At 41.6% G+C, this 19,846-nt stretch overlaps 3 protein-coding genes across 3 annotated transcripts in view; all 3 read right to left on the bottom strand.

Moving 5' to 3' along the window:
• Positions 1-1,410: 1,410 nt before the first annotated feature.
• Positions 1,411-2,898, bottom strand: ptrhd1 (peptidyl-tRNA hydrolase domain containing 1). The gene is made up of 2 exons (XM_068753952.1): positions 2,689-2,898; positions 1,411-1,951 (listed from the first exon to the last, which is right to left on the bottom strand). The coding sequence occupies exons 1-2, from the start codon at positions 2,896-2,898 to the stop codon at positions 1,781-1,783; spliced, it is 381 nt and encodes a 126-aa protein (XP_068610053.1). The 3' UTR covers positions 1,411-1,780.
• A 1,031-nt stretch (positions 2,899-3,929) lies between these two features.
• On the bottom strand, positions 3,930-7,153 carry abracl (ABRA C-terminal like). Its single transcript, XM_068753729.1, has 3 exons — positions 7,123-7,153; positions 6,317-6,394; positions 3,930-5,664 (listed from the first exon to the last, which is right to left on the bottom strand). Exons 2-3 carry the CDS (start codon positions 6,375-6,377, stop codon positions 5,486-5,488), a joined length of 240 nt encoding a protein of 79 aa, XP_068609830.1. The 5' UTR covers positions 6,378-6,394; positions 7,123-7,153; the 3' UTR covers positions 3,930-5,485.
• A 2,013-nt stretch (positions 7,154-9,166) lies between these two features.
• Positions 9,167-19,846, bottom strand: part of fam184ab (family with sequence similarity 184 member Ab) — a 50,821-nt gene continuing 40,141 nt past the window's right edge. The window contains exons 18-22 of the mRNA XM_068753752.1: positions 19,003-19,149; positions 15,233-15,350; positions 14,280-14,384; positions 12,883-13,139; positions 9,167-9,248 (exon numbers count right to left, since the gene is read on the bottom strand). Coding sequence (XP_068609853.1) covers positions 9,167-9,248; positions 12,883-13,139; positions 14,280-14,384; positions 15,233-15,350; positions 19,003-19,149 — 709 coding nt within the window. The remainder of the gene's footprint in view (positions 9,249-12,882; positions 13,140-14,279; positions 14,385-15,232; positions 15,351-19,002; positions 19,150-19,846) is intronic.

The following is a 19,846-nucleotide window of genomic DNA, read 5'->3' as shown; positions in this document are numbered from 1 at the left end:
AACCTTCCCCCCCCACCGCCCCCCCGAAAGTCCTTGTTTTCCGCTGCGTCCGATTTAAATCCCCATCGGCAGTAATCGTAAGTAAATCCTCGGATCACTCGCGGCTGGTTTCTCTGTTTCAATGACGGCGCGTTCGCAAAGCCAAGTTATCGCTTTGGTCTTTGCTCTCCGCCATTTCCAATCTCTCAACACAAACAAACAGGGCTGCTCGCGCGCGCGCGCCGCGGAGCGTCAAGGCGCGTTCGCGACGAGCGCAGGAGAGACGCTTCTGTTATTGATAGAAAGAAGACGCGACTTTTGATCATTCGCTCTTATTGATACTCCCGTATCGACACAAGGAACTACGATGCTAGAGAGAAAATGGAATAAGGTGCGCGCCGATGATTCACGATTATCGCTCGGGATTTAAACCCGTACCGTTACTGTGAGGGGGGGGGGGGGTAATAAAAACACGTGGTTTAATTAAGACACATGTAAAGAAAAACAAACAATACACAGTAAAACACAAGAATCTCGTCTGGAGGAAACGCAAGCATGGATCACTTTCTCTAAATCTGAGAATGAGAGGACATCTTTTTTTTTTTTTTTTTGTACCACATCAAGCAAAACAGGACTACGTTGATCAGCTGAGCATCAAAGGTCAAATGAAAGTCAAAGAAAATAAGCAGGAAATAAATGCTTGATGTTACCAATTAAAAACCATAAAAAACTTTTACCAATAAATGCCATCAGCTGCTGTTTCCAAGAGTTTATATCAAGTGAACTTCAGACTAAAATATGTAGTGACTAATATTTCTCTGAAAGTTCTGTCTAATCGTGAACTTGTGACGAATTGTAAAATTTATTTGGCCATTTTACACAGAAAGACTGGGTGAAAACAATACCTCGAACTGCTAGACGGTGAGATGAGCAGTTCTAGGAATACGCCAGAGAGTGGCTCTTTCATTTCATGTACCAGACAAGTACACAATGATGTACTTTTGTTACTGGGGAGTGAGTGGAGTGCGTCTGCAATTTTTCATCCATCCATTTATAGTTAATATAGAAGTTTTCAACATCGATGAGTGGCGTCTTTCCTGCTAAAATAAAGCTGCTCTAAGACATATGAGTAGCATCAGCTGTTTATTTTCACATAAAGGAGAATTGCTCATACATATTGGGCAATTTTAAAAGATCTCACTGATGGCAATTCATAATTTTTTCATGGTGAAGATAAATACTCGAGGACAGAGGGGGTGTAGCTGAAGATGGATGAACACTGGATGATGGAGGATCTCTGGATGATCTCTCTCCCACTCTTTGCTGTTACCATATACTATACATACATTCCATATGCAGCTGCTGTTAAATAAGGGTTTTAACATACAATGGCCATATTAAAAAGATAATAAAAAACACAAGAAAGAGAAAATGCAAACCTGCTGTTTAATCAGATATGATTTATACCACAGCCAAATATGATAATGTTTCCATCTTTAAGATGAGGACAGGCAATGTGATGGTTTTGGCTGTTAAAGAAGGACTATTTCCTTCCTTTATAACTCAACAACATTATCTTAGGGACTGTGGGAGGAAGCCCACACAGACATGAGAACATGCAATCTGACGGCACATGAGCAAACTAATCCAGAAAACAACTACATATTCTACAGTTTTAGTTTGGCTGGATTACGGGATTTCGTTTGTGCCAGGAGCCAGAGCATAACTCTCATTTGTCGTCCTTCTGAAGATTCTTTTAAAAGCCTCGCTAGCATCCTCTCATTTGGACCGTTTTTTTCAGTCACTTAAAGAGTTTGAACTTCCTCAGCAGTGGCTGGACAGTTTCTTTTGGACATGGCTTCAGAGCCAGGCAGGTCGGGATGTTCTCTGGTTGTTCGATCCAAAGCTTGTGCACCACACCAGCTTGTGTTAGGTTCTCTGATAAACTGGAGAGGGCAGCCTCATCTGGAGCCTAGAGAGAGGAAAACAAAGAATCTGTTATCAAAGACCAGGCTACAAACCACCATCACTTCACATTTAAGCCTCTTTCTCCCATGTGAAATAAATAACTTAATTATATGGTGCCGTGCACCGTTTCAAACCACAAAATTTAGTAGTAAAAGTTCATCTGTATATATAAACTGTCTAATTCTATTAAATTGAGCTTATAATGACATTTAGATCTGTCCAGCAGGTAGTATCAACAGAAAAAAAATTGTAACTTCGGTGCAACCCCCTAGGGATCATTACAATATTATAGTTATAAAGAGTTATAACCACCATTTCTAAGAACTCCATCGCAATATTATTTTGCTGATGTACCATTAAACTTGGAGCGCTAACATAAGCGCACAATAATAAATCCATACTCGTATCAATGTCTATCATTTAATGTTTTTTTTTTATGACACTTAATGATCATTGTACAACCAAATTATTTCAGAGGAGTCGCATATTAGTAGCACCAGATTATAAAACAGTCTCTGAGTACTACCTGGAAAAATCAAAAGTTTAATTTTAGCAAAGAGAAAAAAAAAATACACAAACAGGGGAAAAATATTTATTTTTTTATAAATTCACTGACGCCGAATAATATAGCTAAACAGACCAGCTTTTATTTTCTTATTAAACAGGTTGTTTTAAGCAATATAACCCTCAGTCAGAATTAAAAGGACAATAATCGAATGGAGTCTGGCGTGTCGGTCTTACCCCGAGCACCACTTTATGCATGGAGTCCAGCTCTGCCAGGTACCTCTGAGTGTCGGCGTCTCCGTAGTGGAGGTGAATAATGGCGGTGGCAGCGTGACAGGCCTGAGTTATAACGGCTCCAAGAGGCCAGGACAGCTTATGAACCAGATCCGACCGGACAACAACATACTGGACCAGCCGGCTGGGAGACCCCGCTCCCGTAGCCGCCATTTTCGTCTCGCACAGGAAGCGGATTTAATCGTCATACTATGGCGACGCAACATCCCGCCCCGCGTTCTCTGATTGGCGTACCCGGATATTCTGACATGACCGCAACCAATTAGCATTAGTTACGGTGAACCTAGCAAGTATTAGCCAATTAGAGGCAGAACACAGGATTCGTCATGCAATCACGTAGTAGGATACGAACTTCGGTGTAGAGAAACCTTATTTATGTTCCGGTTCATCTGTGTCACTGATCATTGATCGTATTAAAACTTTACTTCCCTCTACTGGCCACTTTTAAAATCTCAAAATACAAATACTAAATAAAATCAAAATATTACGGAGCCCCCTTAGGGTGATGAACACCAAGCAAACAATTTCGTTTTTCTTATTTTTCTTTTAGTTATCTAACTGTTAATACTTCTTCTGCGTGAGGTTTCTCGGCAGCTCGCCACCTTTGCGAAGGGCTTTACCGCCCCCTACCGATCCGGGGTATGGATCAGGCTCCAATCTTCTCCCTTGTGTAGCTCTCCTTATTGAGTCCGAACTTATTCCAAAAATATAATGAAATACACACACTTGTAAAAAAAAAAAAAAAAAAACTTAAACAAGATTTAATGTTGATTTTGGTCAGGTTGCATCGAGTGTGACAGGAAAAGCGTGAGCTACAAAAGTCCAAGGACTTGAATGAATTGAAACCACAGATGGAATTTTCCAGATTTTGAGGGGAAGGATGAAAGAGAACAAGAAGGAAGACAGGAGGGTTCATCAACATAACTAAAGATGTTTGTTTGGCTTCATGAGCCTTTAATTCAGAACCTGCACCATAAATGGTACACTTTTATTGTGTCGAAGTATCAAGAGTCGTGATTTGTGTCGGTAGGAATTATGACATTTGCACGAGGGGTGATCCGGACAAGCTGGCACTGGAAACAAGTGTCGGAGGGGGGAAACATCTGGAAAACAGATTACCCAACATAACCAAGAGTAATTACAAAAGGCTTGAAACATTAGACCAAACATGACTCGAACCAATATAAAGGTTTCAAGTGTAAAGACTTTATTCCTCAGAAAGTATCATAAGCTTTATTGCCATTAGAAACAAAGTGATGGTGCACTTGAACACATCATAAAGGCCTCGCATTACAGAAACTGAGCCAAGATCTGGCACGGCTCCGTTATTCCTCCTCATACAGTAGTTTGCACAGAAAATAGTCTCAAAAACTCATTACAGTGCAAAAACAGCAGGATAATCATTTTGAGGAGGCGCTCGCTCAAAGGGAGAAAGGAGGAGCTCCTGTGCCTGAAACAGGACGACATCCAGAAACTGGAGCAGAAGAAGAACTTGATAAAGCGCCGGTGGGCTCGACTATTCCCATGCAGAAGGAAGAAAGACCCAGATCCCTGCGGAACCCAACCCCCCCCAGCTCTCACTCAACCCCAACAGATCATGTTTATCTGTGACTATAATATATCCATCCATCCATTTTCTTCCGCAGCCGTGCAAACAGGCCTCCGATGATTCGGAGGACCGTGGAGATGGCTGCCTGATGAGATTCCTCTGAGAAGCGTCCTTGTTGAAAGCTTCAGTGCAGCCCTCCATCGAGAGGCCCCGTTTGAACTTTTACTTGGCATCAAATTACACAAGACTGTAATATAGCTACGGTTTCGAAATATGGATGAATGGATGGAATAAATCTGAATAAAAACATTCGTTAATTGCAGGTAAGACACATCATTGAAACGATCAGACATATTTTGGTCGTATGGATTTGGTCCCCGAGAACAACACAAGACTCATCTTTCTATTTGGCACCTTTTGAATATACGCTTATAAAATTGCACAAGAAATACATTCACCATTTGCTTGGCGCCCATTTCTTAAGAGACGAAAGGCTTGTTGGTTTGTTTGGTTAAGAAAAGATGGAATAAAAACCACCTCGGCCGTCTGCAATGAGTACGAAAAGGTGCAACGGTTTTTCCTTGAGTACTTTTTAGTTTCTGCGAAGGAAGAGTTCAGTTTCAGTAAAGCACTGGTTTAATGACGCCTTTTTTAAGAAGTCCACAAGACGTAGTAGAAACGGCTGGTGTAAACTCAGCTTCCACTGTCGGTGTACCTGCTTGAGGAAGCACCGTTTCTGTGCATCCTTTATTCTTTTATCATCAAGAGAGGTGTCTAGTTGTGCTTATCCGACACTATTCTCCCAGATTAGAACAAGAAATATCAAAATCAACGCTTCGGACAGATTATTACATTCCTGATTTGTCTTAGAAAGGGGTTCAGAACGACCTGTTGGACCGGCGGTCGATGCAACATTAGCGCCCGACAAGGTTAACTTTTAGATGCCATAAATCTGTCCACGAAGCAATTATTCAGCCCTTTTTTCTTGGATTCCAGTTTACAAATTGAACCCAGATTTAATCATTAAAGCACAGCAGCACCGTTTGAATTCTAATACCTTGAATGAAAAGGAAGGAAACTTAAAAAACAGGAGGTCCGTAGAAAGCGATGCCCTGCGAATACTCAGTAGCGGAAGGAGACTCGCTGATGCCCCGCAGGCGTGGGGAGGCGTCCGTCTGGCCCGAACTGGCCTCATTGCAAGACCACGTCAACGTCGTCGTGGACACCCTGGAGAAGCAGCTCGCCTTTGAAGTCGACTATCTTCTTCCTCTTGGCTGCCCTCAGGGTGCCCACCAACGCCTCAAAGATGTTGGCACAACGGGTGTCACAAAACAGGACCCCAAATTTCACAGTTATTTTGCCATCCTCACCTGAAATAGGAGAGGAGTGCAGCGTCAAACGTTGGTAACACAAAATCAGGAACACTTAAAGTGAAAATCCACCTTTACATAAAAAAACACAGAAAGACATCAAGAACCCAACGGGGAAGTATTTCTCTATATCAAGCGGAAAATACCGGATTAGCTCCAAGAGAGTTCAAACGATATTCTAAAAGATCTAAACCAACTAGAAAAACTGCATTAGCTAACCGCAGCATCAACGGATATTTGAAAAAGGTATACAGTACCCTCTAATAACTATCATCCAACATAATAAATACTCTGATAAATGAGTTCTTAATTTACTTTACTGATACTCAACTTTCGGATAAATAGGCTGATCGCTTTGGCACTAGGTGGCGTCGAAATAAAGTAGGAGATAAGATATTTGTTTGAAAATCCCCACTTGACCCTGAACGCAGCACAAGCGGTCGAGGACACAAACGGACGCTTGATTCCTGAACACTGAACTGCCGCGAGGAACGGAACAAATGTGACCTGGAGGTTAGCGGTGAGCTAATACTGCCGGGCGTCATCACATGATAGCAGATATATGGCTCACTGACGACTAATACCACGAACAGAGATCAAAACTGACCAGTTTCAACAAAGTATTTTATAGAATCATGTAGGATGTACTCACCCTCGGTGCCGAGTCGCTTGATCTCCTCCACCAGCAGCTCTACCTCATGCTCGACGTTCATTGTTGCTATAAGAAATACTAAACCCAGAAACACAAACAGTGCAGAAAACAGACGCGTTATTTTAATGATAATTTAAAATGCTGTTTTTTTTGGGGTAAATTGATCCAGATTTGATCCAGGAAGAATACCAATTGCATTGGGTGGATAGTCTTTGCCCGGGCCCCCGTAAAGTTTAGGATCGCCTTTGGTTGCATTTAATTATCAGCGAAAAAATAAATAAAACGATTGCCCTTTTGATAAATGATGGAGTTCTGAGTTCTCCCTCTCGCAACACAGCGGCCATTGGATCGATACCTGTGTAATTATCAGCCTAAACCTTTCCTGTCACACCTGAGGAAGCAGCGCTGACGAGCTCCAACTCGAACAGGGCGGACCTTCATCAATGCGGAAATGCCGGATTAGCACGCATGCTAACCGCACTAATACGGGCTATAATTCCTCGTGGTCGTTCGACAAGCACGAATTAATTGACGGGGACTCGCGTGTGTTTTTACTAAACTCGACATTAAAGAAAAAAACAAACAAATGAGCGTCAAAGACGGGTTTACCGGTAGCTTCCGGTAGAGTTTACCGGTATCGTTAGCTTCTACTGCGAAACGGCAGATCGGCTTTAGAGACAGCTGTGCGCCGGAAAACGATTCAATAATAACAAAACTTTATTATATCGTTACTATTAAATGTTCCAGAACTTGCTTTAAATAGTTTTCTTTATTATATTAGTATTATTATATGGAGGACGACTTACTGTTGCGTCGGGTCCAGTGAATGCGATTGCTGCGTTCGCTGTCTGCTCGGAAACTTCAGAATTATTACAGAATACAGTTTTGGTCAAGGGCTCGCACCATTTTATCAAATAGATTAGGAGATAGGTTTAGCAGATATTGTAGTTTTTATCAGTTTTCTCATAGGCGTTGTATATTATCATTTGAAAAAAAAAATAATCAAAAATTTAAAAAGTTTCGTTTTTAATTTTATATATTTTTTAAAAGGATTCAATTATGCTTCATGTGTGCTATATCTATCTGTCACAGAAACAAGAGGGAGAAAAGAGAAACACTGAAATCCTGTATGAGTGATAACGAATTAGTGAATTGAATGGTTCGTTTTTTAATTACCGTGAGGCTTATGTAATTTCCCGTAACACTTAAATGCACCATTTAAGATCATCTGACTTCATTGTGACACATTTGATGCTTGCACGGGAAGGGAACAGAACCGGCCCAGATCCTCTGCACCTCCCTCAGTTCTCGCTCCCTCTCCTCCTCCTGCTCCTCTACACTCTCTGGACATCCCAGCATATGGCCTTCTTCTTAGCGTTCCTTTAATTAAAAACCTTTCTATTGATTTTCTTGGTGTTTTTACTCTAACAAAAACCAATTTCTGTGGTGCAGAGCTGTCTGAAAGTAGAGGAGATGTTGGCTATTTCCACTGCTTAGCTACTAATTGTGTAATATATTGTACCGCACACCTGTCGTCTTTTGAGAAAAATAAAAAAAATGTGTTTATATTTGTTTGTTTATGTTCATGAGTTCATTTATATAAAATTTAAATAAGGTGTGTAACACGGTTTATTATTTTCATGACACAAAAAATATTTTTGCAGCCCGACAAAACGGTGGTGATTTATCCCACTAAATTGTCATACACTCCTGTGCAGTAATTTTCTGGGTTTGTGAAAACTTTTTGGAGATTCTTACAGAATGTAGTGCGTTGTCGTTGTAACACATCAGATTTGCAATTAAATCTCATTTTTTTAAACATGAAAGATTTTGATTACAGTATCTTAAATAAACTCTCTCAGTGGCATCAAATTAAACGTAAACCTCAGATTCAGTCAAATAACTGACATGCAAGTCACGAGTAAATGTCACAATAATTATTTATTAAGCATACACATTATAATATAAATATAAAATATGCTATTTTTGTTCTTAAAATTGGTGAGACATCATTATATCTGCGTTCAGACAGACAACCATACAAACAGGTTTTCATATTCTACCAAAATCTGCTGAAACTTCTATGCGGCTGTAATAAACATGATGGTGCCATCCTAAAGCCAGAGCCTGTTCTCTTGGAGCATGTCAGAGAAGTATTACTGATCTAGGATCAGGTCCATGTAGATGTCGCTATAAATGAGGAGGCAAACTGGTCTTAGATCAGCGCTCCTGTAGTCTAAGATGCTGTATACAGCCCACGTACAGAGAGAGCACAACAACCTACTTTATATATCATATATATATATATGTATCATATATATGACATATATATAGTCCAACAATGGCAATTAGCAGCATGATAATGCACCACTCATTTTTTTTCTTCTAGTTTAAAGAAACTGCAAAATAAATTAGGAAGTACAAGAAATAAACATCAAACATATTGATGATTATCGTCACTGAGACCCTCAGCCATAGTGAACTAATCTGAGATAATTAAACAATCAAATCAGCGTGATAACATTTGACGGTCAGGATTCGGGTTCAATTCAGTTTCGCTTCAGTCAACAACAGGAAGTGGATAATCAGTACATTTTTTTTTAACCAAAGTGAAAATTAATATTACATTCTGTGCATTTCATTGACGGAAACATTGAAGGATTAGATTAATTCCAGTTTCGTTTGACTGAGTCTAAAGTGAATTCATCCCCAAACCTATGAATGACAATAAAGAACAAAACGGTTTTGACATTTTTTCCTCTTTTTTTTCTACGTTTGTTTTTCTTAGATTTTTTTGTCCTCAAGTTTGGTTGACGTGCTGAATCCTTGTGTCTGCAGATTTATGGCCAATCAAAAGGAAAAGTATTGAGCAAACCACTCCTGGCGCTGGGCGTCCGGGCAGTCGATGGCAGGATCCTTACTTTCAGGAGGGCTTCGGGGCAGGAGTTCAAAATCACCATAGCACAGATAACATCAAAGACAGAAAAAGACAAGTCAGGAAAGAACCAAGAGGGTAATGCAGTGTAGCCTTCCACAAGACCTATTGGCCAAGAAACCCTCTCATTCTCCCATCCAGTGGCTTCTGTCATTAAATTAAACTAAAGATTAATTTTTGCCAATTAAAACTAAGGTAAAATTAAAACAAAGTCCATTATCCTTCTATTACTGACTTAAATCCTTTCCTGGATTAGATTACAAGCGACTAGATAATTAATAATGTTGTGAAAGTTGAATGGCTCCAAAAAGGTGTAGTTCATATTTATGTCATCAAGGGGGCAGCAGAGCAGAAAAGACATACCTCTGTTCCACCTAATACCAGTCGCATACAATGTGCACTTATCCCAGTTATCATTAGCTGTTTTTTATACGTTCCAGGAGGAAAACAGTATATATATATATATATATTTATAAAAAAAAAGATTTAATGGCAAAAATCTGTAATAAATAAAATAATAATAAAGCAAAAATGAAACAAAATAAGCAGGGACATTATAAATTAATTTGTGTAGTAATACCCATCAAGTGTGAACACACATACTCCAAAGTCATCTGGAATTTTAACTGTAGTTTCACCTGAAGCTGTAAAAGCGTTTCTTTGAAGTTTTAGCTGCACCTTGCAGTTTTCCCTCACAGTGGGGTGGGGTAGGATTACTCAAAAGTTTAAAGTAATCAGGTCAAGTGTTTGCATCTGCCAAAACAAGCTCGCCTATTGGAGCTGCTTCTACTTTTAATTGGCTCCTTCTAAAATAAATCATACTCTAACTCAGGGGTGTTATTAAAGAACGGGGGCAGGAGGGACGTTTTGTTGCTTTCTATGCTTGAAGAAATCAGTTATTTCCCAAAGGAGTTATATTTTGTGCAGCCTAATAAATTATGTTTATACTGTACACGGTCACGATTAGACTCAAAGAGTTCACTTTTAAGTCCATAAAATATTCATGGCATTCATTTTATTTACAGCGTTTTTTTTGCAACAAGCCCACATTAAATATACACTACGGTGCATTTTGCACCATATTTGTTTATTATACTAAAATAACAATGGAGAAATATCCCTCCAAGATCATTTGGGAGAAGTTTGTTTGTTTTTCCATTGCTTTCATATATTTATCCCTGAAAATAATAATAATAAAAAAAGACTTGTAGGAAGTTGGAATTAGTTATTATACTGAATGATTTTTGTGGCATTATTTTAGGCGGTTTATGTAGAGAATAGGAAGATTTTGAAAACTAGCAGTGAGAACAGAGGAAGACAGGAACACGAGGAAGGAAATGAAAAAGCATCGGTAGGGAATGAGATGATAAATCAAGGTCAGGGAAAGATGCGAGAAGACAAGAGAGATAAAAAGTTAGAATCCGAGGAAAGGAAGTAATTAAGTGTCCTCTCTTTAGGGCTCGTGAGGGAAATCTGAAGGGCAGCTAAAAATCTATAGATCTGCTTTTACAGCCAGAGCTAAATATTCTTAAGATTACATCCATAAACTGGAAATGTTTTACTGGCGATGGAGGAACAAAAATATTGCTGCCTTTTTACAGTAGAAAACTAACAATAAAACACAAAATACGACAACGTTGTTGTTTTTTGCTGCAGTAAGAGAAAATTAAATGTGATTTCAGGGGCAAAGTCATTCTGTTGATTTTCTTTCACTGTTTAGTTGCATTTTTAGTATTTACTTTTGTGTTTGAGACCAAATGAGCTCAAGTTAGAAAGCGACATTAAAACAACTTATGTTTGACATATTTAAATCCGCACGCTGCTCACCTCCTAATATTCTCTAGAGGTGCAGGGACCTACAGGAGGGACCAGGTTTATTACTGGGCTCAAGTGTTACTGCCTAACTACAAACGTTTGTCAGGGAACAAAGAGCCTGCGGGAGCGGCAGATCGTTTAACGGAGCCTGAGAACGTTTCAAAGCAGACCTCATCCTGTCGACCTTTCGCTCAGATCTTTGCATTTTGTGACAGCAAAACTCTACATCCCGTAATAATCGGCTTCCTCCGAGCTTCTAGCAAATGAGCCACCACGTCAATCTGTCCATACGCAGCAGCAAAACGTGCATCAAAGTAGTTATTACATACCAAAACATGCGCGCTCGTTCTCTCACACACAACCAGGCGTGCTAAAACCTTAATAGCCGTGCCCTAGAAAACACATTTCTTTGGCGTGCGATGCACAAATTGCATGAATTCACGAGACAAGCGCAAGATGCGCTGCATAATTCACCCTCACGTCATTTCACGCTACAGCAACCAGTCGCAGCCAATATCAGTGAACAGGAGAAGCATTTATTGGAATACAAGATACTTTCAAAATACCACCACACACAGAGGGGACAGTCCACGACCGCGACAGAGAACATCTGCTTCACCACACAGTAGCCGGGATCATTCTGAGTCTTGGAGGACATGTGCGGCCTTTGTGTGCCATGCTGAAGTTTCAGATGGAGACGAAGACTTACAGCAATGCACAACCGAAGGTCAAAACAGTGCGTGAAGGGAACAGGGAAGGGACAGCTAGCAGCATGCACACTGTTAGCATAGCACACTGACAGACATATGGAAAGGAGAAATTAAAAACATGCCCCTTTTGCATTCCAAAGCCATTCTCTGAAGCTTCAGTCACATGTGAGACTTTGCTGTTAATGTTAATGTCTATATATATATTCATCAATTTTATTAAAACCGTTATTTCACTTGGGGGGGAGTGCTGCGGAAAAATGCAGGTGTGTCCCATAATATCTCAGGTGAGGATCAACCGTCGTGTGATGTAACGCTCAGGGCATGACGGGAAGATGATATCATTGACCAGGAGGTTTTAGTTGTGTCCAATTTACAGCTTAGAAAATATAAATATGATAATTATATAGAGTGGATCTTACTTTTAAAGCCAAAGACAAAAAACAAAACTGTGAAAAATATTGTATAAAATATGCAAATGTTAGCAAAGTGCTAACGGGTTTATTTACAAGAGAAACGGGTGCAAAGGGTGGAGCTCGGCTTCTATTGAGAGTTTAGGCCAATGTCTGTTCTGCTCTTTATTTGATTAATTGTTTATGGGAAGTTTAAAAAGTCCACAAAAAGAAAAAAAAATGTCACTCAATTACAGCAACAACGCCATCTTTAAGAGAGCTGCTTTTGACAGCTGGCTGAAAACAGTCCAAAATGACCATGAATTCAGAGAGGAAGCCGTCGCTCTGAACGGTGCAGAGACAGAGAGTGTGATGACACCATATTAGAGCTTTTGATAGTTTGTATTTCACACTCGGTGGCTCGGGATGACAACGGCTCCATGCGAGTTGTGGTTTATGAGAGGGCTGGACCGGGCAGGAAGTGATGGCGATGTAAAACAGCAGTTATTGTCCCACTGAGGATTATTTTAAAGTCAAAAACAAGACTTTTGTTTTGGTGAGTTTGAGGCTTTTGTAAGAACAAACAGCCTAAAATAATTTCTGTATTGAAGGTTTAAGACCAGCTGGAGTTTTCAGGTAAACCGAAGCCCGTGATTGGATGATCAATGCGTGGATTTGACCAGCCGCTGCCCGCCGGGGGGGCTGAAAGGGTCTCACCTCATGAATTTCTTGGGTTCGGTGGGAGGGGTCGGCGGGGGAAGAGGTTTGTTGGAGTTGAGTTCAAGGTGATGGAGGGGGGAGTTGGGGATGGGCTCTAGGCGGCTGGGCTGGGCTGGGGGCGGGGCTGGTGGCTGTGGGGGCTGCCCACTTCCTGAGCCTGCCACGCCCACGCCCACACCTGCTGCCTCCATAGCCCTGACATTAGTAGAGCTGCTGAATCTGCTGGCTGCTGTTTTCTCATTCTTTCTCTTTTGCTACACAGAAAACAGAAAAGGAACGGGCACGGGGGTCAAAAAAAGGAGCAACGGGGAAGTTTAAAACAAAATGGAAATAAAAATAAAAGATAGGAAGAGATGGAGGAATAAATGGAGTGTAGAGTACAGGGCAAGCCCACGAGGTCGACCCAGTGGAGACAAGAGAAGAGCGGCGAGCTAACTAGGTCAGATTGAGCCGTTGGTTGGAGCATTGTGAATGGATCCGTCTGAAATCGTCAGGAGTCTGTCTTAAAGCACCGATCGCTTTAGAATGGAGGTTCAGGTGAAGAGAGATGCATCAAAAGGAGACATCTCACCAACAAATGGCTTGGAAAGCAAAGGAGAAGAAGTCATTGGGAAGAAGAATAGCTTTAAACGCACAAACATAAAGAACCAGCACACAGTGATCACACAACACATATACAAATATGTGTGCAAAAATACAAATAACAGAACAGAACTACAAACACTAGAAGTTAAATAACCCGGGTGACGACGCCAAGCGGCCACGGATCGATCGATCATGCACCGGGACCGTTCCACCAGACAAGCTGGGCGGCAGCAGACGGTAGATTAAAGAGAAAAGATATTTTCTCCAACATTAGTAGTAGTAATATAATTATTGACGATGGGATCTGACGTGACCGCACAATTTTCTGCTGAACTTAAAACACAAATGTGTTTACGTCAGGTCTTGTGCTTCTTTCACAAGTACGAAAATAAAGGCAGCCTTAGTTGGAAAGAATGAGTTAACTTGGATGACTTAAAAATTGTTGTTTTCTAGGAAAGTAATGTGTAATTTTAGAAAACGTTTTTGAACTATGACCTCTGTGAGATGTTGGGCGGCACAGCCTTTCATTGAGCAAATAATAAAAGCACAATCCTGTGGGACTCGGCATGAAAATAATATTCTTATTAAAATCAGTTTCTTTAGTTAGTTGTTGCTAAAAAAAAGAAATTAAGCGAAACCTGAAAATGAGTGCGTTATGATTGTTGCAATGGGACAGCAATCATTTATTTTCAGTAGCTTTCGGTTCCTTGTTAGTGACGATGAGATGAGATGGGGGGTAGGGGGGGGGGGCGTCTCAGCTGATCGGCGTGCTCCTCTGTGTGTGGTGCGTAAACAGGACATCGAGGTACCTTTATGAGGGGGTTGATGACGCCGACATTGGGACTGGCATTGAACACTTTGTTGAAGTTGGTCTCCCTGTTGACCAGCTCCAGTTGGTAGAACTTCTTATCGTCCTGAGGGAGAAAACCAGGTGAGCTTACAGACGGAGCGGCCGTGCAGGAACGGAGGGACCGTTTCACGAGGACATTAAAGCTCTTCTGCAGACGGTGGATCTTTGACACCTACATGTGATCGGGGGGGGGCAGCGGCGTTTGATGAACCAAGCGAAAATAGCAGCGTTAATGAAGTGGAGAACATCGGATCTGAAACTGAGGTCGGCCGCGGCAGACTTTAAGATGTGATTGAATTATGATGAATTATAATTTTAAATTTATATTTTCCTTCGGGTTTGCAAAAAGGCAAATAAAGAGAATCCGCTTGAGTTTATCCATCAGTCAGCAAACGAGCTGCTGTTGGAAATGACTGCACTGTAATGATGGCTGAGCTCTGTTTAATTAGCCGTTTTTAAAAACAATTATCCCTTAAATGTTTTTGATCTTCGCTGGATTCCAGCCAATTTTCCAGGCAGACTGATGGATTACGGAATATGGTATAAAGCTCAGGGATAAAGCTGGGAGGTAATTCTATTCGCTTAGCATAAAGACTGGAAGCAGAAACAACTAGCCTCGCTTGATATAGAACTTCCAATAGAACATCCAATCCATTCCCAGATTAAGGGCTAGAATATAATCTGCACTAAAATAAAATAATCCCCTCCAGGCTCTAGTCGTGTTCTAGATTTAAACAGATTATGAACGTATCTCCTGTCTTTTAAAGACAAGTCGGCTACTGCAGTTCCCTTTGTTCCAGGTGAAGCACTTAGCAGTTCATGGTGACCAAAGGGAAACGCTTGCTGCATTCCACATCTGGAAACTGCAAATAAACAAGCAAACAGAACGCGGCTTCCCCAGCGGTCACCTACCACCAGTTTCTTGACCAGCGTTTCTCTCTCAGTCACCATGTCCTTCAACTCAGCGATGATCTGCAGATCCTCAGGACGACTCTCCCGGTTCCTGAACTTGTCCTCCGTTCCTTCCAGGCTGCAGCATCAGAGAGAGAGAGAGAGAGAGAGAGAGACAAGAAGCCGTAAATCCTCGGCTTGAGCAGCTTCCAGTCATGAAGTCATGAAAATCTGAGACAACTTTCAAACCTTCATCCTGAGCAGAAAAAAAAAGTGTGTTGAGATGCTTCAGTGTCTGATGAGACCACGCCTGAGTTAAGAGAATTAAAATGAAGTATTAACAGGAAATGAAAAATTGAACGATGCACCAGCCGCTGCTTCCCCCCCCCCCCCCCCATTAGCTTTCAATCAATAAAACAGTAATTGTGCTTGATGCATCCTACCCCCCCCTCCCTCTCCTCAGACTGAAAACAGAAGCTTTGAGGTTTATTTATTTATTTTGCCCTGTGGGCTATGAGTACTTTCAAAGTAGCAAATTTTGTTTTTTTCCTTCTGGGCATCGCAGAACGCAACACTTTGGTTAAATGTCTGATTGCCTCATAGTTCTGTGACATTTTCTCTGATGCGACATGCTAAAGATTTCTCAGCAGAATGCATGTTTGCTGGTTGAAGTGAAGTAAAAAAAAAAAAACTCCCACGACACTTGGACGCAGAAATGTCATCATTTAGAAACATAATGAACCAATATTGGATTAAACGTGAAACAGTCGCCGAGTCGTGTCTGTTCTCGGCTTCAGAGGGACGGCTTTAAAGGAAATGTCAGATTATTTTTCATCAAGCCTCCTCTTCTTGTTTATCTGCAAAGCACATTTCTGTATTTTTTTCCAACACCTTATGTGACAGTGAGCTAAACAGCCTTTCACTTCCCACGTGCCGCAGTGTGAAATCACTTTGACCAAGAATCGCACACTGATTGAGGCCAAATCTCAAATCTAACTCTCTAAAGTTAACTCTCTAACGCTTTAAGTTTAGTTCTAAAGCTGAATCTCTAAGGCTAACTCCTCCAAAGAGATGAAAGGCCTTTATAACAGCTGCTTTTAACATAGGCAGAGTTTTGATTGGACAAATACTCCTGTAACTGACTTACGTTAATTTCATAGGCAAAATGAAACCCCCTTTGCCTGCAGGAGGGAGACGCACACGCCGACTCGATTCCTCCAGACTCCAGCTGTAGAGCTGCACCAAGGCGCTGGCGTGTTGCCTTTTTCTAATTAATGTTTGCTGCCTGTTTTTCAAGGTGCTGGAATTTATTACAAGCCAAACCTGTAACTAAGGCCAGGAGACTTTTCTCTTATCGCCACTACCTTCTGTTGTCTTTTGTCTTTACCCATTGCTGCTGAAAATCCATTGGACTACATGTTTTTTTTTCTACTCTTTTTCACAATACATCAGCCACTTTTAATTTAATACGAACCTTGTCTGTAAAGGTGCAGCTTTCTTTGGCTGGTGTAGTTTCGTAGGACAAATAAACAGCGGATGATGCTTTTAATAATCTGCTGATTTCCTTCTGATGGGTTAGGACGGCTCTTATTTAACATTCCAACTGTTATTGCTTGCTGTATAATCTCCTTTACAACCAGATTTGAGGGCTGTGACATCACTGACTGCTCAGGACTACAAACTTCTTGTCAGTAATGTCAGTAAAACACTGGGGAAACATTGTAATGTAATATAAGTTCAGAATTTAAGCAGATTCTATGCTATTTCAAATTATACTTGTTAGCATTTTAGGTACTTTTTTTGGTGAATATAATCAGAGGCTTGATCAGGAAAGTATTTCCAAACATCATTTTTGATGTACATCCAGCTTCCTCCAGCAGGTGGAGCATTTCTCAGCTGAGTCAGACTGAAAGAAGCTGAGCAGTGAGGAGGAGGAGGAGGAGGCCTTATCGCCGCATCTCTCCTGACGCTCTGCTGGACAGTTTTCCATATTGATTATCCTTCCTTTTCTCAGACTGTTTTTATCTGCCGCCTGTTTGTGTGGCTTCCTCTGGAAGGTTGCGGCTGCCTGATTTCCCTCATGTGTTGGCATCGTCCACTGCCTCAAGGCATAAAATGTACCTTCCAGCTCACGTCTTTCTTCTTCACCCATCCATCAATTCTCTCTGTCTGTAACTTCACCTGCAGCCATTCATTCCAAATCCAACGCACACAAACCCACACAGCGCCGCCAGCGCTTCACTCAACTCCATCTCTTTCTTAACGGTCCTCGCATGATAATAGAAATCACCTTCTTCATCTTCAGTAATGTAATAAAAGTGGTTTCACTAATTACATCCTGGAGTCCCTGTATCCTCATTAAATGATAAACGTCTCTGATCCTTAACTTTCATCGTTCTACCTTTGATTTCTGCAGCGACTCTTTGATATGCACACTCATGATATTTAACGCTGAACATGAGCAGTCTGATTTTACGTCACCTGATATGGATGTTTAATGGCTGCAGGAGTCTGACCATATGCGGGGATTGAAGTCTAGCAATTTACATATAGAGGTGAATTTAATATCTAATTAGATTACAATATTTTAAGATTTTTACTGCTTTAAATAATAATAATGGTAATTAATTGCTTGATGTTTACATCAATTGCTACATATTTGAGTAAAATGGTTTTTAATTCCCAGAAACGATGCTGATAATGATCTGGAATAACAATTCAATTCAATTTGATTCCTATAGTGCCAGATCACAACAGAAAGTCATCTCAAGGCACTTTACAGGATTAGCGGGAAAAGACCTGCAGGGAAAGACAGAACCCAACTTGACCCACAGGAGCAAGCCCTTTGGCAACGGAGGCAAGGAAAAACTTCCCTTTAACAGGCAGAACCCTTGGACAGAACCTAGGCTCACGGTGGACGGCCACCAAATGAACAAGGACCGAGTGCACGACGCAGGATTTGTGTTTACCGCTGTAGACGGACATGCAGAGCATGAAACCTGCAGTTTTATTATTATCTAAGAAGCAAAAGGTTTCGATATCAATCTTTCATTAAGTTGGGATGAGCTGAAAAACACGACATTAATCAAAGACGCCAGACGAGGCGGGCGTGCCGTGCGTGCCTCCTTCCTCTTGTAATTTTGTTTACCTTTTTGTTGTTTCTCTTTGTTTTGTAAATGGAAGAGAACAAAAAAGCGGAATGTGCCTCAGGTACAGATCGAAGGCGGTAAATCTCTTTGGCGCTGCCTTTCACAACGAGCCAGCTACTCAGCGCCGCTGTTTTTTTTTACCATCGACTATATGACGAGCTGAGCAGATCATCATTTGTCACAGCCTCCTGTTTTCACTTTGCTTTGCACGACGCAAATGAAACTAGGAATAGCGTGCATGGCTGCGCCTGCTCCTGTGTGACTGACAACTGTAATTGTGTTTAGATATGGCCTAATTGCTGATATGAAGCTGGAACCTTGTTTTTTGACAGCTGAACGGATAAAAAAAATAAAGGAAGAGAGGGAGCGTTTGGTTTGCTGCGTCCATCTGCTCGTCTGCAGGAGGAGATATGGGTCGGTGTGACAGAAGTAGATAAAAGAGTTCAGTCTGCAGAGAAGAAAAGACGACGTGCTCGGGAACGTGAGAATTCACTCTCCCCAGAGGAAACCTGCCTGCTGCTTTAAGCTTCCACTTTGCATCCCATGGAGAGCAATTAGATTATCCGAGGCAAAGAGGTTGACCCGCAAAGTTATTCCTCTGTGCCATTAACCTCCATTGTTGCGTCCACAGGATGTACATACAGTATCTGAAGGGCGGAGATCTTGTCCTTCAGGACTTCCTGGGCCTTGTTGAAGTCCGACAGCATGTTCTGCGTCTCTCTGCTGTGGACGACACTCAGTTCGCCGAGTTCCCTCTCGTGTCTCTTCGTCAGCTCTTGCTCATGAGCCCTGAGGAGCGAGCGGAAGGGACAAGACGAGCGTCAGATAGTTTTGTTATACTCGTATGGAGTCAGATGTTCAAGTGACATGGACTATAACAGAGCCAATGCCAGAGTGATGTCACTATTCAAGCTTTAGGACACGTCGGAGCGTGTTGGAAACATCCTTGGCGGAGAAGCATTGACTTTATAAAGACCTGCGAGACTCTCCTCTGTCTGGCTCCGCCAGGAGAAACCAACAAAATGGATCGTTCCACAGATGAAACAGAGGAGAGATTAGAAACTAAGAGACAGTCAGGAATTCCTGGAACAGAACAAGCAAGCGTTCTGAAAAAAAAAAAAGAAACATCGAGATATGCTTATTTCTACGGGCTAGGAACGATTGCGCTCGTAGGAGGCTGAAGACGAGCTGAAAGGATGAGGCAGACGATGTGAAAAGGGATGAAAGGAAGAAGGAAATTAAATGAGAAGGGGGAAAAAAAGTTGATGAAAGAGATGAGGATGGAGGAGAAACACGGCCGTCCGTCTCCGCCTCTCTCAGACCGGAGGGGAGCACGTCTTCTCTCTCTCTGCTCCCTCCTCATTTATTCATCAGCCTATTTTTATCCCTGTGACCAGGATTCAGACGGGGGGGGGGGGGGGGTTACGTAATAGAGTGAGAGATGGGTCCCACACACACACACACACGCACACACACACACACGGCT

This window comes from Brachionichthys hirsutus, chromosome 20 (genome assembly GCF_040956055.1).
Source record: "Brachionichthys hirsutus isolate HB-005 chromosome 20, CSIRO-AGI_Bhir_v1, whole genome shotgun sequence".
In the NCBI taxonomy this organism is placed as follows: Eukaryota; Metazoa; Chordata; class Actinopteri; order Lophiiformes; family Brachionichthyidae; genus Brachionichthys; species Brachionichthys hirsutus.
The sequence above is the reverse complement of the archived record's forward strand: the minus strand, read 5'-3'. Positions and strand labels throughout refer to the sequence as shown.